Here is a 20,017-nt window from a genome sequence, read left to right as displayed (position 1 = left end):
CTTTGAAAAGGTGTTGAGTTCTAGACACATACACAATCTGACTGCAGATGTTTTTTTAGGAACTTACTAAGTTGAACACAACAAAACAACTCAAAGTAAAGAGAGCTTTCTTGAGCACCAGGAGGAGGAAATATATTTGTTTGCTGTTTTTGAAGGAAAGGAATAGAGATGCAGTTTCAATCGACTAGAACTCTTGGCTGTCCACAGACATTTACATGGAAGAATGTTTTGTAGAAGTTGAATTCTTCTGCAGAGCTAACATGAGGAAGCTGTCCAATGCACACACACTGAGTATGTCCATCTGCTGTACGATGCAGTTAACTGAATTCTTATGGATGCCAAGATCGTTAAAGAATATGCCAGTGACTTCATTAACATGCCTATCTTCTTACAGACTTCAAAATATCCCATTTTACATGAACTTTATTCAAATCCAGAAGAGTTTTAAGAAGGTTTTAGTACTGTGGCGCAAAGGATTGTTTCATGATGAAAAATAAGATACAAAAATAAAGAGACAAGTGTTTCATGTAGAAGTTACGGTTGGATTGAAGCACACTTTTTTTAAGTGAGGGTGTCAACTCTCATAGCCACAGATCCAAATATATCTGTCTTCAAAGCTCTATACCAATGGTAGACAATGAAAATCTCAGAACTCTATCTGTCTCTGAAAACTCAATTCCTGTAGCCAGAAACTTCATTATCAAGACAAATTTGAAAGTGCGTGGATGTGTCTAATCTGTCGACAACTAGGCTTCTACTACACAGTTACACATGGAGAAACTTCCTTTATTTATTTATTTATTTATTTACTTACTTATTAAGAAATCAGTTTTGCTTCACATATGAAATTTAACAAAATGGAGTTACAAGGTTTTTTCCACTGCCTACCATCGATATTTACGTGTTAACTCCAGGAGAATAAGCCTGAATCCCTTTCATGTAGGCATAGCAAGGATCTTTCAGTCAGTACCTGGAATGACTGGCCTCAGTAGTGCAGATACTCTGAAAGGGTAATCTCTTTGTAATATTGCTGAAAAGCATACCACATGACAGTGCAGACAGGAAATGTGAATATAGTAAATGTCTAAAGCCAACACGAGTTGACAATCAGTAGTTTGCAGTTGTGGAACCAAAAGCTAATTTGTTTCTGTATTCCCATGTTGATAGTGACAGGTAATTTTCTAATGAGAGCAAAGTGTTGGCAAATTGGCAACACAATCTCTCTCAAGGTACCCAAGAAATCATGACAATTTTGTCATTTGAAAAATTGTCTGTAGCATTTTGCTGACAGCCTATTTGCTTTTTGTGAGTTCTTTTTTTCTTTCATTATGAAGTTTAAAGTCTTTTTTTTCCCTTTTTGTTCTGTCCTGGAGTCTGTTTAAGGTAAATAAACAAAATACATGTGGCAATTTAAATATAATGTAACTGATTGTACAGTTTCATTTTAAACGCGACAATGACAAATGGTTAAATAGGACAAAAAGAAATACCTGGAAAGAACAAATATGAAGCAAATGCTCCAAAAATTAATACCAATATCTGCAAAATAAATAAATAAAATAAATAAATAAATAAATAAATAAATAAAAAAGCACTGAAGTAGTCCATAAAGTAAAATTATTTTTTCCTCTCCCTAATAGCTTGCTTATGACCTAAAAATGTGACAAGCACAGTTTAGTATAATTAAAATGCTCAATGAAATACGATAAAGTGTGTTTGGAATTTCATTCACAGGAGTAGAAAAGTTTTATAATTTTGAAATGTAAACTCAGCAATGCTTCGCAATTAGACCACTGCATGCCAAGTGTTATAATTTCAGAGAAGTTCCCACATAACCACCCTGGGTATTGCTGAATTTTTCTGTGAACAGTCTCACATGTTTCCAATGAACATTGACAAAGTTTACTTTCACCAATTTAATATGTGCAGAGATATATTCATATAACGACCCCAAAGTGCAGCATCAACAGTGCATCCATGACATTTCAGCAACTTTGACACACAATATATCTGGCAATATTTTCTTGGAAGAAATAAAACTATGTCATCTTGTACAACTTTTTGTGCTATATTAAGCAAAGTAATTAAAAATAATGAAAAACATTAATTCAATGAGCTAACTGGATATGGATAATTTGGAAAAAAAGTATAGCATTTCATATTTGTGAAAGTAACTGCAGGATAAACCTGAAACTTTGCACATAATAACTTACCAAAACAAAATTTGATTCTCCTACTGATTTCCAATTAATTTACAAATTTTGGGCCAAGTTGACGATTTTTCCAAAAATCGCCACAAATGGCTATTTTTGCCCCAACTTTACAAAACAGGAGCCTTCTGCAAACTCTTTTAAATCATTTCCATTAGAAAAACCATGTTCTAAACCACATAAAAACTGTATCTGGTTTTGCAATTCAACCATATGGGAGAAAAGGTGGAGGTGCACTGAAAATGTGCCCATATTCTGCTGGTACTCAAATTATAGATCTGAAATCTTTTATTATATTCTACAATTGTTTACTACGAAAGGAGCTCAAGTCAGAAAAGCTGCAAGTAAGCAAATATATTTTTTGACATCTCTACAGCATTCAGCTCTACAGAATTCTTTTTTATAAGAAAGGATGAAAGAGTAAGGAGCCCAATAAAAAGATCAGTTCTCTCTTTTCTTGTGTGTCAAATAATTTGAAGAAGCCACATTTGGAAACCCTATCAAGTTTGGGAACCTATGGTAAAGAAACTCACCTGTGACTGCTGTTGCAAGCTATCAGATGTGGTCCCTATGGCAATACAGATGCTGGTTTTCTCACTTTGAAAGAACACAGCAGTGGTTAGGCCACCATGGACCATAGCAAAAAGTTTGTACAATACTTCACGAGTACACTAATGTTCTAGATTAACCGCAAATTATGTTAAAACAATGTATGCTTTATCCTAAACCAGCACATCAATAGCACTACACAATAAAAATACATACCAATAATTCTTTACAACATGAATCCATTTTAAAAAGTGTCAGGAAGCCTGCTGTGAACTTCACCAAAATATACGCAATATAACAGTGCTGAAAAACCTGCAGGCTATTTATATTATGTGTGCTGCAGCAGTTATCCAACAATTTTACTACCATTACCTCCACTGCCTTGGCAATGCGCCATTAAATTGTGAAGTTCACAACCGGTTTGAGTCTGTGGTTATTGCAGAAAAACATACAAATATATCCTGATGTGTAGTGGCAAAAGACATGCATTTTTTTGAAGCCTTTCAAGTTATTTGGACTTTATATCAATTCCTAGTTAAAAAAGACTTTTTATACTGCCTTACCCAGGACACTTATGGTAAAAATTGGTCAAAAACAAACATTTTTGGCATTTTAGAAGAAAAATGGTCAATTTTCCCTAAATTTAGGAACTACTGGAAAGCAGTACAAGAATGAAATTTGACATTCTAAGGCCTTGTATTGCTAAGTTATGTGCAAGGTTTCAGGTGTATATTGCTATTCCTTCCGTCGATATAAAAAGCTAAAACTTCACATACTTTTCAACTGTCTATTTTTTTCTTTTTGGACACCTTTGCTTCAAATTATGCATATGCAAATCACTGAAGAAATCTTTTTTTAGTATTTCACTTAATAGTACAAAAAGTTGTACAAGATTACTTAGTTTCCTTTTTTATCCAGAAAATATTACCAGAGCTACTATAGCTCAAAATTGCCAGGTGCACTGTTGATAGCTGCATCATGACGTCAAACAGATAACTATACTTCTGAAAGTGTCAAATGAATGATTTTGAAACGATACCACTGTCCACTGGGAATGCGCGATTGTTCACACAAAATTTCGTCAAAATCCATGATGGTTATGTGGGAACTTCTAGTCTGCTTGGCATGCAATGACCAAATTGTTAAATATGTTTGGGAACTGTATAGACGACCTACTCTAGGTATACCTATACATCTTGTCGGACTGTTTCTCAGGGTGACTTCATTCACTTAAAAGAAGAAGGAAACATTCCACGAGGGAAAAATATACCTAAAAACAAAGATGATGTGACTTACCAAATGAAAGTGCTGGCAGGTCGACAGACACACATACGAACACAAACATACACACAAAATTCAAGCTTTCGCAACAAACTGTTGCCTCATCAGGAAAGAGGGAAGGAGAGGGAAAGACGAAAGGATGTGGGTTTTAAGGGAGAGGGTAAGGAGTCATTCCAGTCCCGGGAGCGGAAAGACTTACCTTAGGGGGAAAAAAGGACGGGTATACACTCGCACACACACACATATCCATCCACACATATACAGACATATACAGACATATGTCTGTATATGTGTGGATGGATGTCGCGACATCTCTGCCCAAACTCTTTGTCTTTAAATATGTCTGCTTATGTCTGTATATGTGTGGATGGATATGTGTGTGTGTGCGCGCGCGCGCGCGAGTGTGTACCCGTCCTTTTTTCCCCCTAAGGTAAGTCTTTCCGCTACCGGGACTGGAATGACTCCTTACCCTCTCCCTTAAAACCCGCATCCTTTCGTCTTTCCCTCTCCTTCCCTCTTTCCTGATGAGGCAACAGTTTGTTGCGAAAGCTTGAATTTTGTGTGTATGTTTGTGTGTCTGTCGACCTGCCAGCACTTTCATTTGGTAATTCACATCATCTTTGTTTTTAGATATATTTTTCCTTCGTGGAATGTTTCCTTCTATTATAACCATATATATATATAAAAAGAAAGATGATGAGACTTACTAAACAAAAGCGCTGGCAGGTCGATAGACACACAAACAAACACAAACATACACACAAAATTCTAGCTTTCGCAACCAACGGTTGCCTCGTCAGGAAAGAGGGAAGGAGAAGGAAAGACAAAAGGATATGGGTTTTAAGGGAGAGGGTAAGGAGTCATTCCAATCCCGGGAGCGGAAAGACTTACCTTAGGGGGAAAAAAGGACAGGTATACACTTGCGCGCACACACACACACATATCCAACCACACATACACAGACACAAGCAGACATTTGTAAAGGCAAAGAGTTTGGGCAGAGATGTCAGTCGGGACGGAAGTACAGAGGCAAAGATGATGTTGAAAGACAGGTGACGTATGAGCGGTGGCAGATTGAAATTAGAAATTAGCGGAGATTGAGGCCTGGCGGATAGCGAGAAGAGAGGATATGCTGAAGGGCAAGTTCCCATCTCCGGAGTTCTGACAGGTTGGTGTTAGTGGGAAGTATCCAGATAACCCGGACGGTGTAACACTGTGCAAAGATGTGCTGGCCGTGCACCAAGGCATGTTTAGCCACAGGGTGATCCTCATTACCAACAAACACTGTCTGCCTGTGTCCATTCATGCGAATGGACAGTTTGTTGCTGATCATTCCCACATAGAACGCTTCACAGTGTAGGCAGGTCAGTTGGTAAATCACGTGGGTGCTTTCACACGATGCTCTGCCTTTGATCGTGTACACCTTCCGGGTTACATGACTGGAATAGGTGGTGGTGGGAGGGTGCATGGGACAGGTTTTACACCGGGGGCGGTTACAGGGGTAGGAGCCAGAGGGTAGGGAAGGTGGTTTGGGGATTTCATAGGGATGAACTAAGAGGTTACGAAGGTTAGGTGGACGGCGGAAAGACACTCTTGGTGGAGTGGGGAGGATTTCATGAAGGATGGATCTCATTTCAGGGCAGGATTTGAGGAAGTCGTATCCCTGCTGGAGAGCCACATTCAGAATCTGATCCAGTCCCGGAAAGTATCCTGTCACAAGTGGGGCACTTTTGGGGTTCTTCTGTGGAAGGTTCCGGGTTTGAGGAGATGAGGAAGTGGCTCTGGTTATTTGCTTCTGTACCAGGTCGGGAGGGTAGTTGCAGGATGCAAAAGCTGTTTTCAGGTTGTTGGTGTAATGGTTCAAGGATTCCGGACTGGAGCAGATTCGTTTGCCACGAAGACCTAGGCTGTAGGGAAGGGACCGTTTGATGTGGAATGGGTGGCAGCTGTCATAATGTAGGTACTGTTGCTTGTTGGTGGGTTTGATGTGGACGGACGTGTGAAGCTGGCCATTGGACAGGTGGAGGTCAACGTCAAGGAAAGTGGCATGGGATTTAGAGTAGGACCAGGTGAATCTGATGGAACCAAAGGAGTTGAGGTTGGAGAGGAAATTCTGGAGTTCTTCTTCACTGTGAGTCCAGATCATGAAAATGTCATCAATAAATCTGTACCAAACTTTGGGTTGGTTGGCCTGGGTAACCAAGAAGGCTTCCTCTAAGCGACCCATGAATAGGTTGGCGTACGAGGGGGCCATCCTGGTACCCATGGCTGTTCCCTTTAATTGTTGGTATGTCTGGCCTTCAAAAGTGAAGAAGTTGTGGGTCAGGATGAAGCTGGCTAAGGTAATGAGGAAAGAGGTTTTAGGTAGGGCAGCAGGTGATCGGCGTGAAAGGAAGTGCTCCATCGCAGCGAGGCCCAACCCATTACATGCAGTCTCCCATCCTTCATCAAAGACACCAACCACTTTCTCGAACGCCTGGAATCCCTACCCAGTCTGTTACCCCCGGAAACCATCCTTATAACCATTGATGCCACTTCCTTATACACAAATATTCCGCATGTCCAGGGCCTCGCTGCGATGGAGCACTTCCTTTGACGCCGATCACCTGCCGCCCTACCTAAAACCTCTTTCCTCATTACCTTAGCCAGCTTCATCCTGACCCACAGCTTCTTCACTTTTGAAGGCCAGACATACCAACAATTAAAGGGAACAGCCATGGGTACCAGGATGGCCCCCTCGTACGCCAACCTATTCATGGGTCGCTTAGAGGAAGCCTTCTTGGTTACCCAGGCCTGCCAACCCAAAGTTTGGTACAGATTTATTGATGACATCTTCATGATCTGGACTCACAGTGAAGAAGAACTCCAGAATTTCCTCTCCAACCTCAACTCCTTTGGTTCCATCAGATTCACCTGGTCCTACTCTAAATCCCATGCCACTTTCCTTGACGTTGACCTCCACCTGTCCAAAGGCCAGCTTCACACGTCCGTCCACATCAAACCCACCAACAAGCAACAGTACCTCCATTATGACAGCTGCCACCCATTCCACATCAAACGGTCCCTTCCCTACAGCCTAGGTCTTCGTGGCAAACGAATCTGCTCCAGTCCGGAATCCTTGAACCATTACACCAACAACCTGAAAACAGCTTTTGCATCCCGCAACTACCCTCCCGACCTGGTACAGAAGCAAATAACCAGAGCCACTTCCTCATCTCCTCAAACCCGGAACCTTCCACAGAAGAACCCCAAAAGTGCCCCACTTGTGACAGGATACTTTCCGGGACTGGATCAGATTCTGAATGTGGCTCTCCAGCAGGGATACGACTTCCTCAAATCCTGCCCTGAAATGAGATCCATCCTTCATGAAATCCTCCCCACTCCACCAAGAGTGTCTTTCCACCGTCCACCTAACCTTCGTAACCTCTTAGTTCATCCCTATGAAATCCCCAAACCACCTTCCCTACCCTCTGGCTCCTACCCCTGTAACCGCCCCCGGTGTAAAACCTGTCCCATGCACCCTCCCACCACCACCACCTATTCCAGTCCTGTAACCCGGAAGGTGTACACGATCAAAGGCAGAGCCACGTGTGAAAACACCCACGTGATTTACCAACTGACCTGCCTACACTGTGAAGCGTTCTATGTGGGAATGATCAGCAACAAACTGTCCATTCGCATGAATGGACACAGGCAGACAGTGTTTGTTGGTAATGAGGATCACCCTGTGGCTAAACATGCCTTGGTGCACGGCCAGCACATCTTTGCACAGTGTTACACCGTCCGGGTTATCTGGATACTTCCCACTAACACCAACCTGTCAGAACTCCGGAGATGGGAACTTGCCCTTCAGCATATCCTCTCTTCTCGCTATCCGCCAGGCCTCAATCTCCGCTAATTTCTAATTTCAATCTGCCACCGCTCATACGTCACCTGTCTTTCAACATCATCTTTGCCTCTGTACTTCCGTCCCGACTGACATCTCTGCCCAAACTCTTTGCCTTTACAAATGTCTGCTTGTGTCTGTGTATGTGTGGTTGGATATGTGTGTGTGTGTGCGCGCGCAAGTGTATACCTGTCCTTTTTTCCCCCTAAGGTAAGTCTTTCCGCTCCCGGGATTGGAATGACTCCTTACCCTCTCCCTTAAAACCCATATCCTTTTGTCTTTCCTTCTCCTTCCCTCTTTCCTGACGAGGCAACCGTTGGTTGCGAAAGCTAGAATTTTGTGTGTATGTTTGTGTGTCTATCGACCTGCCAGCGCTTTTGTTTGGTAAGTCTCATCATCTTTCTTTTTAAATATATTTTTCCCACGTGGAATGTTTCCCTCTATTATATATATATATATATATATGAGAGAGAGAGAGAGAGAGAGAGAGAGAGAGAGAGAGAGAGAGAAAGAAAGACTGCTTTGTTTTTGTTTTAAGATACTTAAACTTTCTTGTATGCAGTACTATTACGAAACTTCTGTATACACAACTCTGTTTTTTGGATGCTGTGTGGTAAGAGTATAAGGTGGTTATCTGGACTGGCAGTTCACGAAAGGGGAACACATAACTGATCATGAGAGAAACACACTGATCACAAATAAATTCCAACATACATTAGTTTCCGACCTTGAGCCTTGGATATTGCTATTGCAAACAAAACCTCGATTGCGAACTGAAGTCGCTGAAAATGAATAGGTAGATCAGTTTGTATCACCCATCATCACATCACCAGCTACTTAACCTGGGAGGATAGTGTCTTCAATATCACTACTTCATGTAGTTTTAATCTGCAAATGGTACCATTATGAAGTTTTGGAGGAGTGAAATTGCGTACTAGTATTACAGGAACACTTATTAAACACCAAACTGTGTGGTGGAAAGCCAGCTGGATTCATTTAATTTAGGAATTTTAGTGAATATTGAACAACATCTTCATGGGCAACTACAGTATCAACTGACTGGTATTTCATATGTCCTCCTATAGCTTTTCCAAAATAATATTGTTAATTTCAGGCGTACACAAGGTTTTGGACGATTCAAGTTCCACAGTAGTATTCTAATCATAAGCTGATAAGCAGTAAGCACAACTTTTCTAATATACAGGTTTTCTGTTAAAACTGACTGAGAGGAAGAAAATGGAGCCACTCGTTTTCACAAAACACAATTTTCTTTCCTGTAGTCAGTTTTAACAGAAAACCTATGCATTGTTGTGTAACAAATATATGGCTCACATTCGTCTGAATGTTTAGAAGAGAAAAATGGGAAAATTTAAAGTAAATGTGTCAAGAACTTCTGAGATTTTTGCTAACAACATTTCCTCTTTAAATAGGGTGGTGAAAGAAAAGCTGGCTCCAAGTACTAGACTGCTGACTGTTGCTCACCAATTTCCATCTATTGTTTCAAAGCTCTTGTGGCTATGTTTTGTATTGTCAGTATTTCTTCATTCTCTAATTATTACATTCTTATCTATTTTTTGTTGTATCTACTTGTGGCAGGCAACAATATGTGAGTAATTAGCAAGTAGTCTGCACTCTGGGCCAATTTTTTATGCACCATTATATACCGGGTGATCAAAAAGTCAGTATAAATTTGAAAAGGGAGTAAATCAAGGAATAATGTAGATAGAGAGGTACAAATTGACACACATGCTTGGAATGATATGGGGTTTTATTAGAACCAAAAAATCAAAAGTTCAAAAAATGTCCGACAGATGGCGCTTCATCTGATCAGAATAGCAATAATTAGCATAACAAAGTAAGACAAAGCAAAGATGATGTTCTTTACAGAAAATGCTCAACATGTCCACCATCATTCCTCACCAATAGCTGTAGTTGAGGAATAATGTTGTGAGCAGCACTGTAAAGTATGTCCGGAGTTATGGTGAGGCATTGGCGTCGGATGTTGTCTTTCAGCATCCTTAGAGATGCCGGTCGATCACGATACACTTGCATCTTCAGGTAACTCCAAAGCCAATAATCGCACGGACTGAGGTCTGGGGACCTGGGAGGCCAAGCATGACGAAACTGGCGGCTGAGCACACGATCATCACCAAATGACGCGTGCAAGAGATCTTTCACGGGTCTAGCAATATGGGGTGGAGTGCCATCCTGCATAAACATTGTACGTTCCAGCAGGTGTTTATCAGCCAGGCTGGGGATGATGCGATTCTGTAACATATCAGCGTACCTCTCACCTGTCATGGTAGCAGTTACAAAACCAGAATCACGCATTTCCTCGAAGAAAAAAGGCCCGATAATGGTAAATGTGGTGAATCCAACCGTATGGATCCAACCACGACTTTCTCATCGTGCAGTGGAGTTTCCACGACAGTTCTAGGATTTTCGGTTGCCCAAATTCTGCAGTTGTGGGCGCTGACAGAGCATCGGAGCGTGAAATGAGCTTCGTCGGTCCACAACACGTTAATCAATCGTCATCTTCCGCCATCTTTTGAAACACCCACACCGCAAATGCCCTCCGCTTCACTAAATCGCCAGGTAACAGTTCATGATGCTGATGGATTTTGTGGGGATAACATTGGGGCAGGGGGAAGCCCAAGTGCCAAACAAACAGTAGTGCATGGAATGCCAGTGCGATGTGCGACTGCATGAGCGCTGACTTCCCCGTGCATAGGCGAACCCGCTACAGTCTTCATTTCTTACTGAACTGTCTCAGCAGCATTACGCCTTGGGCTCAGTCGGCCACTACGGGGTCTATCGTCTAAACAACCCTTGGCTTCGAACTCCGAAATCATTCTTGCCACAGCTGCATTTATCAATGGACCTTTACCCATTGGAATCCCCTTCCTATGGTGATAGGATCTGATAATACAGCTTCACTAAAAGCACCTTTTCAGGTAACGCCACCGACTGCTGGCGCATCCGATTCTCTCTCATTACAGCTCCTTTTATACACAATTGTCATGCGCAGTCACTGACGTTTTGCTGTCCAGTGCCATCTGTCGGACATTTTGTGAATATTGTTTGTTTTTTTGTTCTAATAAAACCCCATGTCATTCCAAGCATGTGTGTCAATTTTTACCTCTCTATCTACATTATTCCATGGTTTATTAAGTTTTCAAATTTATACTGACTTTTTGATCACCCGGTATATTAGTATGTATTATACAATAGCTTCTATACTAAATTATCTTGAAACACACCCTTCTTGTTCTGTAACATGTTTAAATTCTGTAGAAATAAAGCAAAGTTTATTACGAGGTGTCTTCCAAAACTAAGGTCCGTTTCACCATAAAGAAATAAGCACATGAGAAAAGGTTTTTATTGACTATAATATTTTACTACATATTTATTTTACTTTTCCACATAATCACTGTTCACATCTATGAACTTTCTGTTACACTGCAACAGCTTCTTTAATCCCTCTGTATAGGAGTCTACCAACTGGGAATTAAACCAGGTGGTAATGTCAGTCTTAGGTTCATCATCATTTTGAAATCATTGTCCACCCAGCCACTTTTTCAAATGCAAGAAGAGGAAATAGAGGCAAGATTGAGACAGTACTGATGATCATCAAAAAGTTCCCAACGAAACTCTTATATCTTCTCCTTGGTTTTGGCAGCAGTGTGAGAGCAGGCTTTGTCTTACAGGAGGAAAGCTGATAGTTTCCCCACAGCATTGATTTTGGATCACACATCTGATTTTCATTAGTGTTTCACAGTGTATGTCAGCTGTAATTATTGCCCCACAGTCCATGAAATAATCTAAAGGGCACCCTTTTCATTCCAAAAATGGCAGCCATAACTTTTCAAATCAGTAAGATTGCTTCAACTTTTTGGTTTGGGTGAACTCTGATTGGCAACACTGCCTTGAATGTTGTTTTGATTCCGCACTGGTGTACAATATCCATGTCTCATCATCCGTAACGAAGTGGAAAAACAAATAATCTCCACCTTCTCCACAGTGCTCCAAAAACAGTCATGCACTATGCATTCTTTGCTCTTTGTGCTGATCAGTGATCATTTTTGGAGAGGGGGCGGGGGGAGAGGAGAGAGACTAATATGACAAAAGGAAGTTAATTTTTTGTGTAATCAGTTCTCAGATAATTTATGTCATGGCTGACAGCCATACATACCATTATGTGTATTCTGATACAAGTATAAATGTCCAACAATCTGTACGCATAGGTACATAAGTGCTAGTGATGGCTAGGGTGGCATTCCAAACTTATACAAATGTAACTATAGCTTGCAGAGGGCACTTAGTGCTGAGGTACATAACTAATCAGCATAATAATAAAAGATGTAAAATGTAAGATACACTCTATGAATAGAAAACCTTTCAGCATGATCAAATAAATAAAGCAGAACCTTGTGTGGAAGATGCTTAATGAAACAATTTTAATTAAAGTCTTGTGTTTGATTATGCATTCACAGTAGGCTACAGCTCCCTGGAGTGTGTGTTTTTGTTTTCCAGTGCTGGAGCTTACAGCAGTAGGCCCAGTCTTCATGCTGCTGGTGGTAGCCAGTATATAATGCCACATACAGTGACTGGTAAGTTCCTGAATGTGTATATACAGCGATTCAAAATTAAACTCATTTGTTCATTATGTAATAGGTCCATTGCCATTTTCTATGTATATAAATCTCAATTTCCTCCAATAGATTCAGTAACTGTCCTTTCAATGCCCTATGCAATCCTCAAAATCATCTTGCGTGTTTCCTGCCATGTTTCTCCTAATCCAAATGTGTACCAATTGCACTCTTATTGTTGCTATATGGATGTTCTTTGAAGCAAGAACATTTACTACATATACTGGAGGAAATGGATATCTATGTACACAGAAAGCAGCAACCAGGGTTATTGCTTACTGAACAGAGTTACTAAGCTGAATGCCTATTTTGACATATTCAGTAACTTATTAGTCTGAGCAGCATTGGATCTGAGGGCTGCTATGTACCCAGGCAAAGAACACCCTAAAGAGACAGCACGAGGTGGCAACAGCTAGATTCTATTCTGAACAACCTATCGACTGTCAGGGCTTAATTCAACAATTACTGCTTCATTACGCACCTTTCAAACAAGATAGTGTTTTATTTATTTTTTATTTTGAGAAGTTTTGTGTTAATAGATTCTAAATTAACTGTTACATCATTCATTCCGAGTTTCTCGCAACGTTGTGTTATTTACTTTGTCCTACAAGGAGGTTTCTGTTAAAAACAGCTGCCTTTTGTTAAGTTTTATTTGGACCGAGTATGGATTTTATTTCTATATATTTTATTTCATTTTTTATTGTCAGACACAATATTTTGCCATATGAAACCATTCTATTACAAACTACTGAATTTATTACGGTGCTAGTTATGCACAAACCTCAGTACTAAGGCCCTTTACTGGCTGTAGTTATGCTTGTGTAGGTATAGGATGTCCCCACGTCATCACCCACACTTTATACGTACAGATTGTTTTGTAATACCATTTGTTTCGGACCTCTTGATAAGTATGGAGGTGTGATTACACATGTCAATCACATCACGATTACGGGCAGCATGGGGTCCACGCCTGAGCCTCAGGACATGCGCTAGCAGCGCATGTCGGGTTTTTCAAGCGTCAACTTTGCGTCTCAGTATCTCGGGATGTAATGGGAATATTGCGATGCAATCAACGCCATTGTGTATGTGCTTTGTCATGCTATGGATTGCTGAAGAAAAATATAGGAGGTCCATTTAAAAAAACATAAGTTTGTGTTAAAAAACACATATGCTTTCGTTTTAGAATGTTTCCAAATATGTACATTCATGGGCCCCAGCCCTACATTGACATGGGTGAAAGTCGTTTTCCAATAACTGTTATTGTTCCAGAGATATTGCGGGTGGACAAGATAGCTGGGACATCCTGTATATTGAGAGGACAATGTCAAAATTCCCAGACTCGTGAACAGGGGTCGACAAGAGGTTCATGAACTTACACCACTTATTGCCCGGACCACCAATTTCTGAGCCAAATATATCCTTACAGAGTGGGAAGAGTTACCCCAAAATATAATACCATATGACGTAAGAGAATGAAAATAAGCAAATAGACTATTTTCATGTTGAACAATCACTCACTTCAGATACTGCTTGAATAGTAAAAATAGCAGCATTAAGTCTTTAAACAAGATACTGAATGTGGCCTTTCAATGACAGTTTACTATCTATCTGAACACCTAGAAACTTTAACTGTTCAGTTTCACTGATCATATGCCCATTCTGTGAAATTAAAACATCAGGTTTTGTTGAATTGTGTGTTAGAAACTGTAAAAACTGAGTCTTCCTGTGAAAGAGTTTATTTTCTACAAGCCAAGAACTTAGGTCATGAACTGCACTACTTGAAACCAAGAGAATGTATCACACAACATCCTTTATTACCAAGCCAGTGTTATCAGCAAACAGAAATATTTTAGAGTTACCCGTAACACTAGAAGGCATATTAATTTTATAAATAAGGAACAGGAGTGGCCCCAACACTGATCCCTGGGGCACACCCCCCCCCCCCCCCCCCCTGACCATACTCCACTCCGACCCCACATCACAGCCATTCTCAGCACTGTGAATAATGACCTTTTGCTGTCTGTTGCTAAAGTAAGAGGTGAACCAACTGTGAGCTACTCCCCGTATTCCGTAATGGTCCAACTTCTGGAGCAATATCTCTTGAGCAACACCATCAAATGCCTTAGTTAAATAGAAAAACATGCCTAGCATTCGAAAACTTTTGTTTAACCCATCCAGTACCTCACAGAGAAAAGAACATAGCATTTTCAGTTGTTAAACAAATTCTAAAGCTGAACTGTATATTTGATAGCAAATTACGTGATATAAAATGATCAATTATCCTTACATACACAGGCTTTTCAATAACTTTAGCAAACACTGATGGCATAGAAATAGGTCTACATTATCCCTTTCTCCCCTTTCATAAAGCGACTTTACTACTGAGTACTTTAATCGTTCAGGAAACTGACCATTCCTAAAGGAAAAATTACAAATATGGCTATGTTCAGAGCTAACAACTGTAGCACAGTACTTTAATATTCTGCTAGGAACTCCATCATAACCATGAGAGTCCTTAGTCTTACAGCGATCTCCCCTTGTCTGTATCACAGAGGAGTATTTCAGACATCAATCTCGAAAAAGCATTTGACATGAGAGTTATATGACTCCCTGGAGAAATTAAATTTTTATCTAATTCACCAGCAGTGCTGAGAAAATGGTTGTTAAATACTGTACATATATCTGATTTACCAGTAACAGAAATATTTTTACTACAAACTGACTTTATATTGTCGATCTGTGCTGTTGACCAGACACTTCCTTCACAACTGATCATATGGTTTTAATTTTATCCTGTGAATTAGCTATTCTATTTGCATACCACATACTCTGCCTTCCTAACAACATTTTTAAGCACCTTACAGTACTGTTTGTAATGGGCTACTGTAGCTTGATTGTGACTACTTATAACATTTTTATATAATTCCTGCTTTATCCTACATGAACACACACATGAGGAAGCCATCACTGAAGTTCCTGTGCTGATTAAGAAACTTTTTAGTGAACTACTTTGTTCTCTCTCTGTACTACATTTTGTCAGAAAGCTGACTGGTGTGAACCCCTATAATAGTACTTGTAGAGTGGGCAAAATCTCTCCAGCAAAATGGTCTAGCAAATTATTCAATGAGGTAATAACATCAAGTACAGCACAACCTAACCAATCACGAAGCACATGTTCACAATTTCTGCAAACAAAAACAACGTAAAAACTTTGTGACAGTAGATGGGCACATTTCTTAGAGCACATATGTCATCACCATAACGCAGGTTTTACTCTATCAGATTAAAGTGTTGATCAAATTTTATGGTTACAATATAAAGCAAACATGTTGAGCATTCATTTCTCTGGAATATCTAAACCTTAGATGTCAGTTAATTCATTTAAGCTTAAATAAATTTAAAATACAGACAAGCAACTGCCACTATTATGTATCTCTGAAGAAATTAAGCAGCGATTGAACAGTCAACTTAAAATAATAAGATATCATAAATAAAATGACAATATACAAGAGCATATTTTTAAGACTTATATGAAAACAACTGTACGGCAGCTTCATTATAAAACAAAACATGTGGAAGCCACAACATTTTCTGTAATTTTAATGTCCAACCTCAGCACGAATGGTAGAATGAGCTCTCCTACATTCAGTAGTTTTGATACTTAACCATCATAAGCAAGGGTGACTGAATAGAGAAAAAGAAAGAGCTGCAAAGTTAACCAACCTGATGAATAATCCCAGAACCAGGTTTCCAGAAACCAACTCCATACTTGGCACCAGCTGAACTCAGGAAGTCATATACTTCTTGGTTGATATCCTTGGCTCTTGCAAGGTCTTTTACACCACCAACCTAAAAATCATACATTAAATCTAATTACTTATATTTAATCAATGTGAAAGCAGAAGTATTCCAGTGCCCCTCAAATTATAACAATAGTAGATACGACACCATCAAAAGATTCTTTCTCTAAGTAAATGTTTTATTAATTTGGTAATGGGAAGTCTTGTGGAATGTAAGTAATTTAGGTGTAAACTTAAAAAAGAGGCACTGAGTCGTTGAAAGGTGCATAAGAGATTTCTGCTAGTTTTAAGATGAAGAAGCGCACACCAGGCATTTGGGTAGACAGCTGGCTGGTGGGCATAAAATGCTGTGCATAAAGTGCAACAGAGTTGCATGACATTACTGCTGACATATGACATGACTAACTTCACAGGTGGCCCTGCCTCTGATTGGACAGAATAAGCCTGTGATGGGACTGACAGACATGAGGTGTGCTTTGTGGATGTATTTGACAGGTCTTGCCCGTGCTTCTTCTACAGGGATAAAAATTGTGTGGCAAGCGGTTGTGTGTCGGAGTGGTATAAGGATGGGGCATAAAGATGGATAAGGATATTGCACAGAGTAGGTGCGCAGAGGAACAATCCACCAACAGTACCGACACCTCCTAAAGGAATTATTCCACCACCCAGTGAATCTATGCAATATCTTAATCCCTACGCCACCCCCATTCCCAACATGGGTTACATTTCTAAGCAAAACCCAATTGCAATATCTGTCCAATAAACCTATATAGCACATCCTTCTTCATACCTATCATAGGTTTTTCCTACCCAATCACAGGAAGGATCACCTGTGAAAGCAGTCTTGTCATACACTAGCTCTGTCACAATTTTTGCATAGCATTTCATGTGGGGTGACCATGAAACAGCTGCCCATCAGAATGAATGGCAACCATGAAACTGCAGCAAAGAGCAGGGTTAATCACCCAGCGGCAAAACATGCTGCTGAGTGCAACTGGCTCTATTTCAATGACTGCTTCCCACCAATCTTTGTCAGCATTTTTGATTCACAGTTCTGCCAAACAATACATCGCTCCTGAATTTAATTGTATATCAATGCAAATAAACGTGCATTTTTTAGAATTTTCTAAAGCTACCACTGTTCTTTGCATACTCTACGAACAATTTGTAATAAATCAGCATCTGTGATTTAATTACTGTAGCAGATATTCTGACATATCATGTTACATCTTAGTTTTCCCTTAAAGTGCAGCAGTCCTATATATATCATCTACACTTATCATAAATTAACTCTGTTTTCAAGTTTGCTATATTGCTACAATTAACCTCAAAAAGTTTTAAGAAACTAGCAGTTTTTACTACAGGTTTTTGTGTTGCCGTAACAGAAATCTTGTTTTGTGTATTTTCTTCAATTCTTGTGTGGAACTAGCACCTTTTTAGCTCAACAGATTAAAAGATAATCAGCAGGCTTAAATTAAAGTTATTTGTTCACTGCTTGTAATACATTGGACCAGCCAAAATGCAGCTCCAAATGTGAATGTTGTTCTTGAACATGGGATGAATTGGCTGGCATTTGTAAGCAGCTGGAAATCATCCTGACTACTGTCAAATGATTGAGAGTTGCTGGGAATCAGTGTGTTGGAAGGGCTCTCAAGAGTAGTGTACCTGTGACACTGGTATCCGAAGTAAATCAAGTACTATCCTCTCCAGTGCATCCTGTCTCCTCTGTAGAAAGTACAGGATCTGTCACTGCTCATCCACTTGACTGCAAGTGGTGTATTAATGGTAGATATAGGCATCCTGTACAGGGTGGGTAGTGACCAGGGAGGACTCATGGTGTTGTACTTGTCCCCCTAAACAAGTTTGAGTTGCTGTCTCTCACTGAAACTGAGCCAGTGGGACTCACTTCACATGTTTTGGGGAAACCTGTCTTGTCCAGTGTCAAGAGGATGAAAATGCAAAAGTGTAGAGGTTTATTAATTGTCAGCAGTTCAAATATACGGCGAATGAGGGTACACATTAGGGAAATAGTAGCAAGGGACAGCAGGAGCACTCAGTGTGTGCCGGTGAGTCTCATTCAACTTTTTTTTCGTTTTTTTTTCTTTTTTTTGTAGACAACATAGTTGTATGGAGATAAACAGTGATTAATTTACTTACAATCAATTATTCAAAATGATAGTCACTATCGCATTATTTATTTTGCCGCCAACTGGTTTCAACCCGCGATGGGGTCATCTTCAGAGCAATTTAATTACCCTAAGGTAAGTCTTTCCGCTCCCGGCATTGGAATGACTCCTTACCCTCTCCCTTAAAACGCACATCCTTTCGTCTTTCCCTCTCCTTTCCTCTTTCCTGACGAAGCAACCGTTGGTTGCGGAAGCTTGAAATTCTCTCTCTCATTCTCTCTCTCTCTCTCTCTCTCTCTCTCTCTCTCTGTGTGTGTGCGCGTGTGTATTTTTTTATATTATTATTATTATTGTGTCTACCAGCGCTTTCCCGTTTGGTAAGTCATGGAATGTTTGTTTTTAATATATTTTTCCCATGTGGAATGTTTTATATATATAATGTCTGCTTGTGTCTGTGTATGTGTGGATGGATATGTGTGTGGGTGCGAGTGTAAACCTGTCCTTTTTTCCCCCTAAGGTAAGTCTTTCCGCTCCCGGGATTGGAATGACTCCTTACCCTCTCCCTTAAAACCCAATCCTTTTGTCTTTCCTTCTCCTTCCCTCTTTCCTGACGAGGCAACCGTTGGTTGCGAAAGCTAGAGTTTTGTGTGTATGTTTGTGTTTATTTGTGTGTCTATCGACCTGCCAGCGCTTTTGTTGGGTAAGTCTCATCATCTTTCTTTTTAAACATATTTTTCCCACGTGGAATGTTTCCCTCTATTATATATATATATAACTGGATAAAAAAATCAATAGTGTTGTATCTCAATAAGGAACTTGAAATTTTCAGCACAGGTCAGGAACATGTAGAAGTACTCTGACTCAAGTTTGAAAGAATAGCCGACCATGCACTGGATAGATATGTACCCAGTAGAACAGTTCATAATAAGAGGGAACCTCCATGGTATACAGTCACTGTAAAGAAACTTCCAAAGAACCAGAGATTATTGCATAATAGGTGTAAAACACATTGTGCTGCTATAGTTAGAGAGATGCTGAATGAAACACGTTAGGCTGTCAAGTGAGCTGTGTGTGAGCCTTCAATGAGTACCATAGCAGGTATTATCACATGAAATTTCACAAAATCCGAAGAAATTCTGGTCATATGTAAAGACTGTTAGTGGCACCAAAGTTAGTGTCCAGTCCCTACCAATGAGATAGGAACTGGAATTAGAGTAGCAAAGCAAAAGCTGAAATGCTTAACTTAATTTTCAAATTTTCCTTCACAAAGGAAAACCTAGGATAATTGCCCCAATTTAATCCTCATACCATTGAAAAGATGAATCAAATAAGTATTAGTGTCAGTGGTGTTGAGAAACAGCTGAAATTGTCAGAAGTTACAAAGCTCCAGGGCACGATGGAATCCCTATCAGATACTATACAGAATTTGCAGCTTAATTAGCCCATCTTCTAACTATAACCTACACCATAGATCTCTCAAACAAAAAATCGTGCCCAGTTCTTGGTGAAATGCATG

At 40.0% G+C, this 20,017-nt stretch overlaps 1 protein-coding gene across 1 annotated transcript in view; it reads right to left on the bottom strand.

Annotated features, from left to right (window-relative positions):
• The window catches only part of LOC126162427 (probable aconitate hydratase, mitochondrial), a 113,170-nt gene that overhangs the window by 60,845 nt on the left and 32,308 nt on the right, over positions 1-20,017 (bottom strand). The window contains exon 4 of the mRNA XM_049918929.1: positions 16,299-16,424. Within this exon, the coding sequence (XP_049774886.1) occupies positions 16,299-16,424 (126 nt within the window). The remainder of the gene's footprint in view (positions 1-16,298; positions 16,425-20,017) is intronic.

This window comes from Schistocerca cancellata, chromosome 2 (genome assembly GCF_023864275.1).
Source record: "Schistocerca cancellata isolate TAMUIC-IGC-003103 chromosome 2, iqSchCanc2.1, whole genome shotgun sequence".
Taxonomy (NCBI): Eukaryota; Metazoa; Arthropoda; class Insecta; order Orthoptera; family Acrididae; genus Schistocerca; species Schistocerca cancellata.
This window is presented reverse-complemented; position numbering and strand designations above follow the sequence as displayed.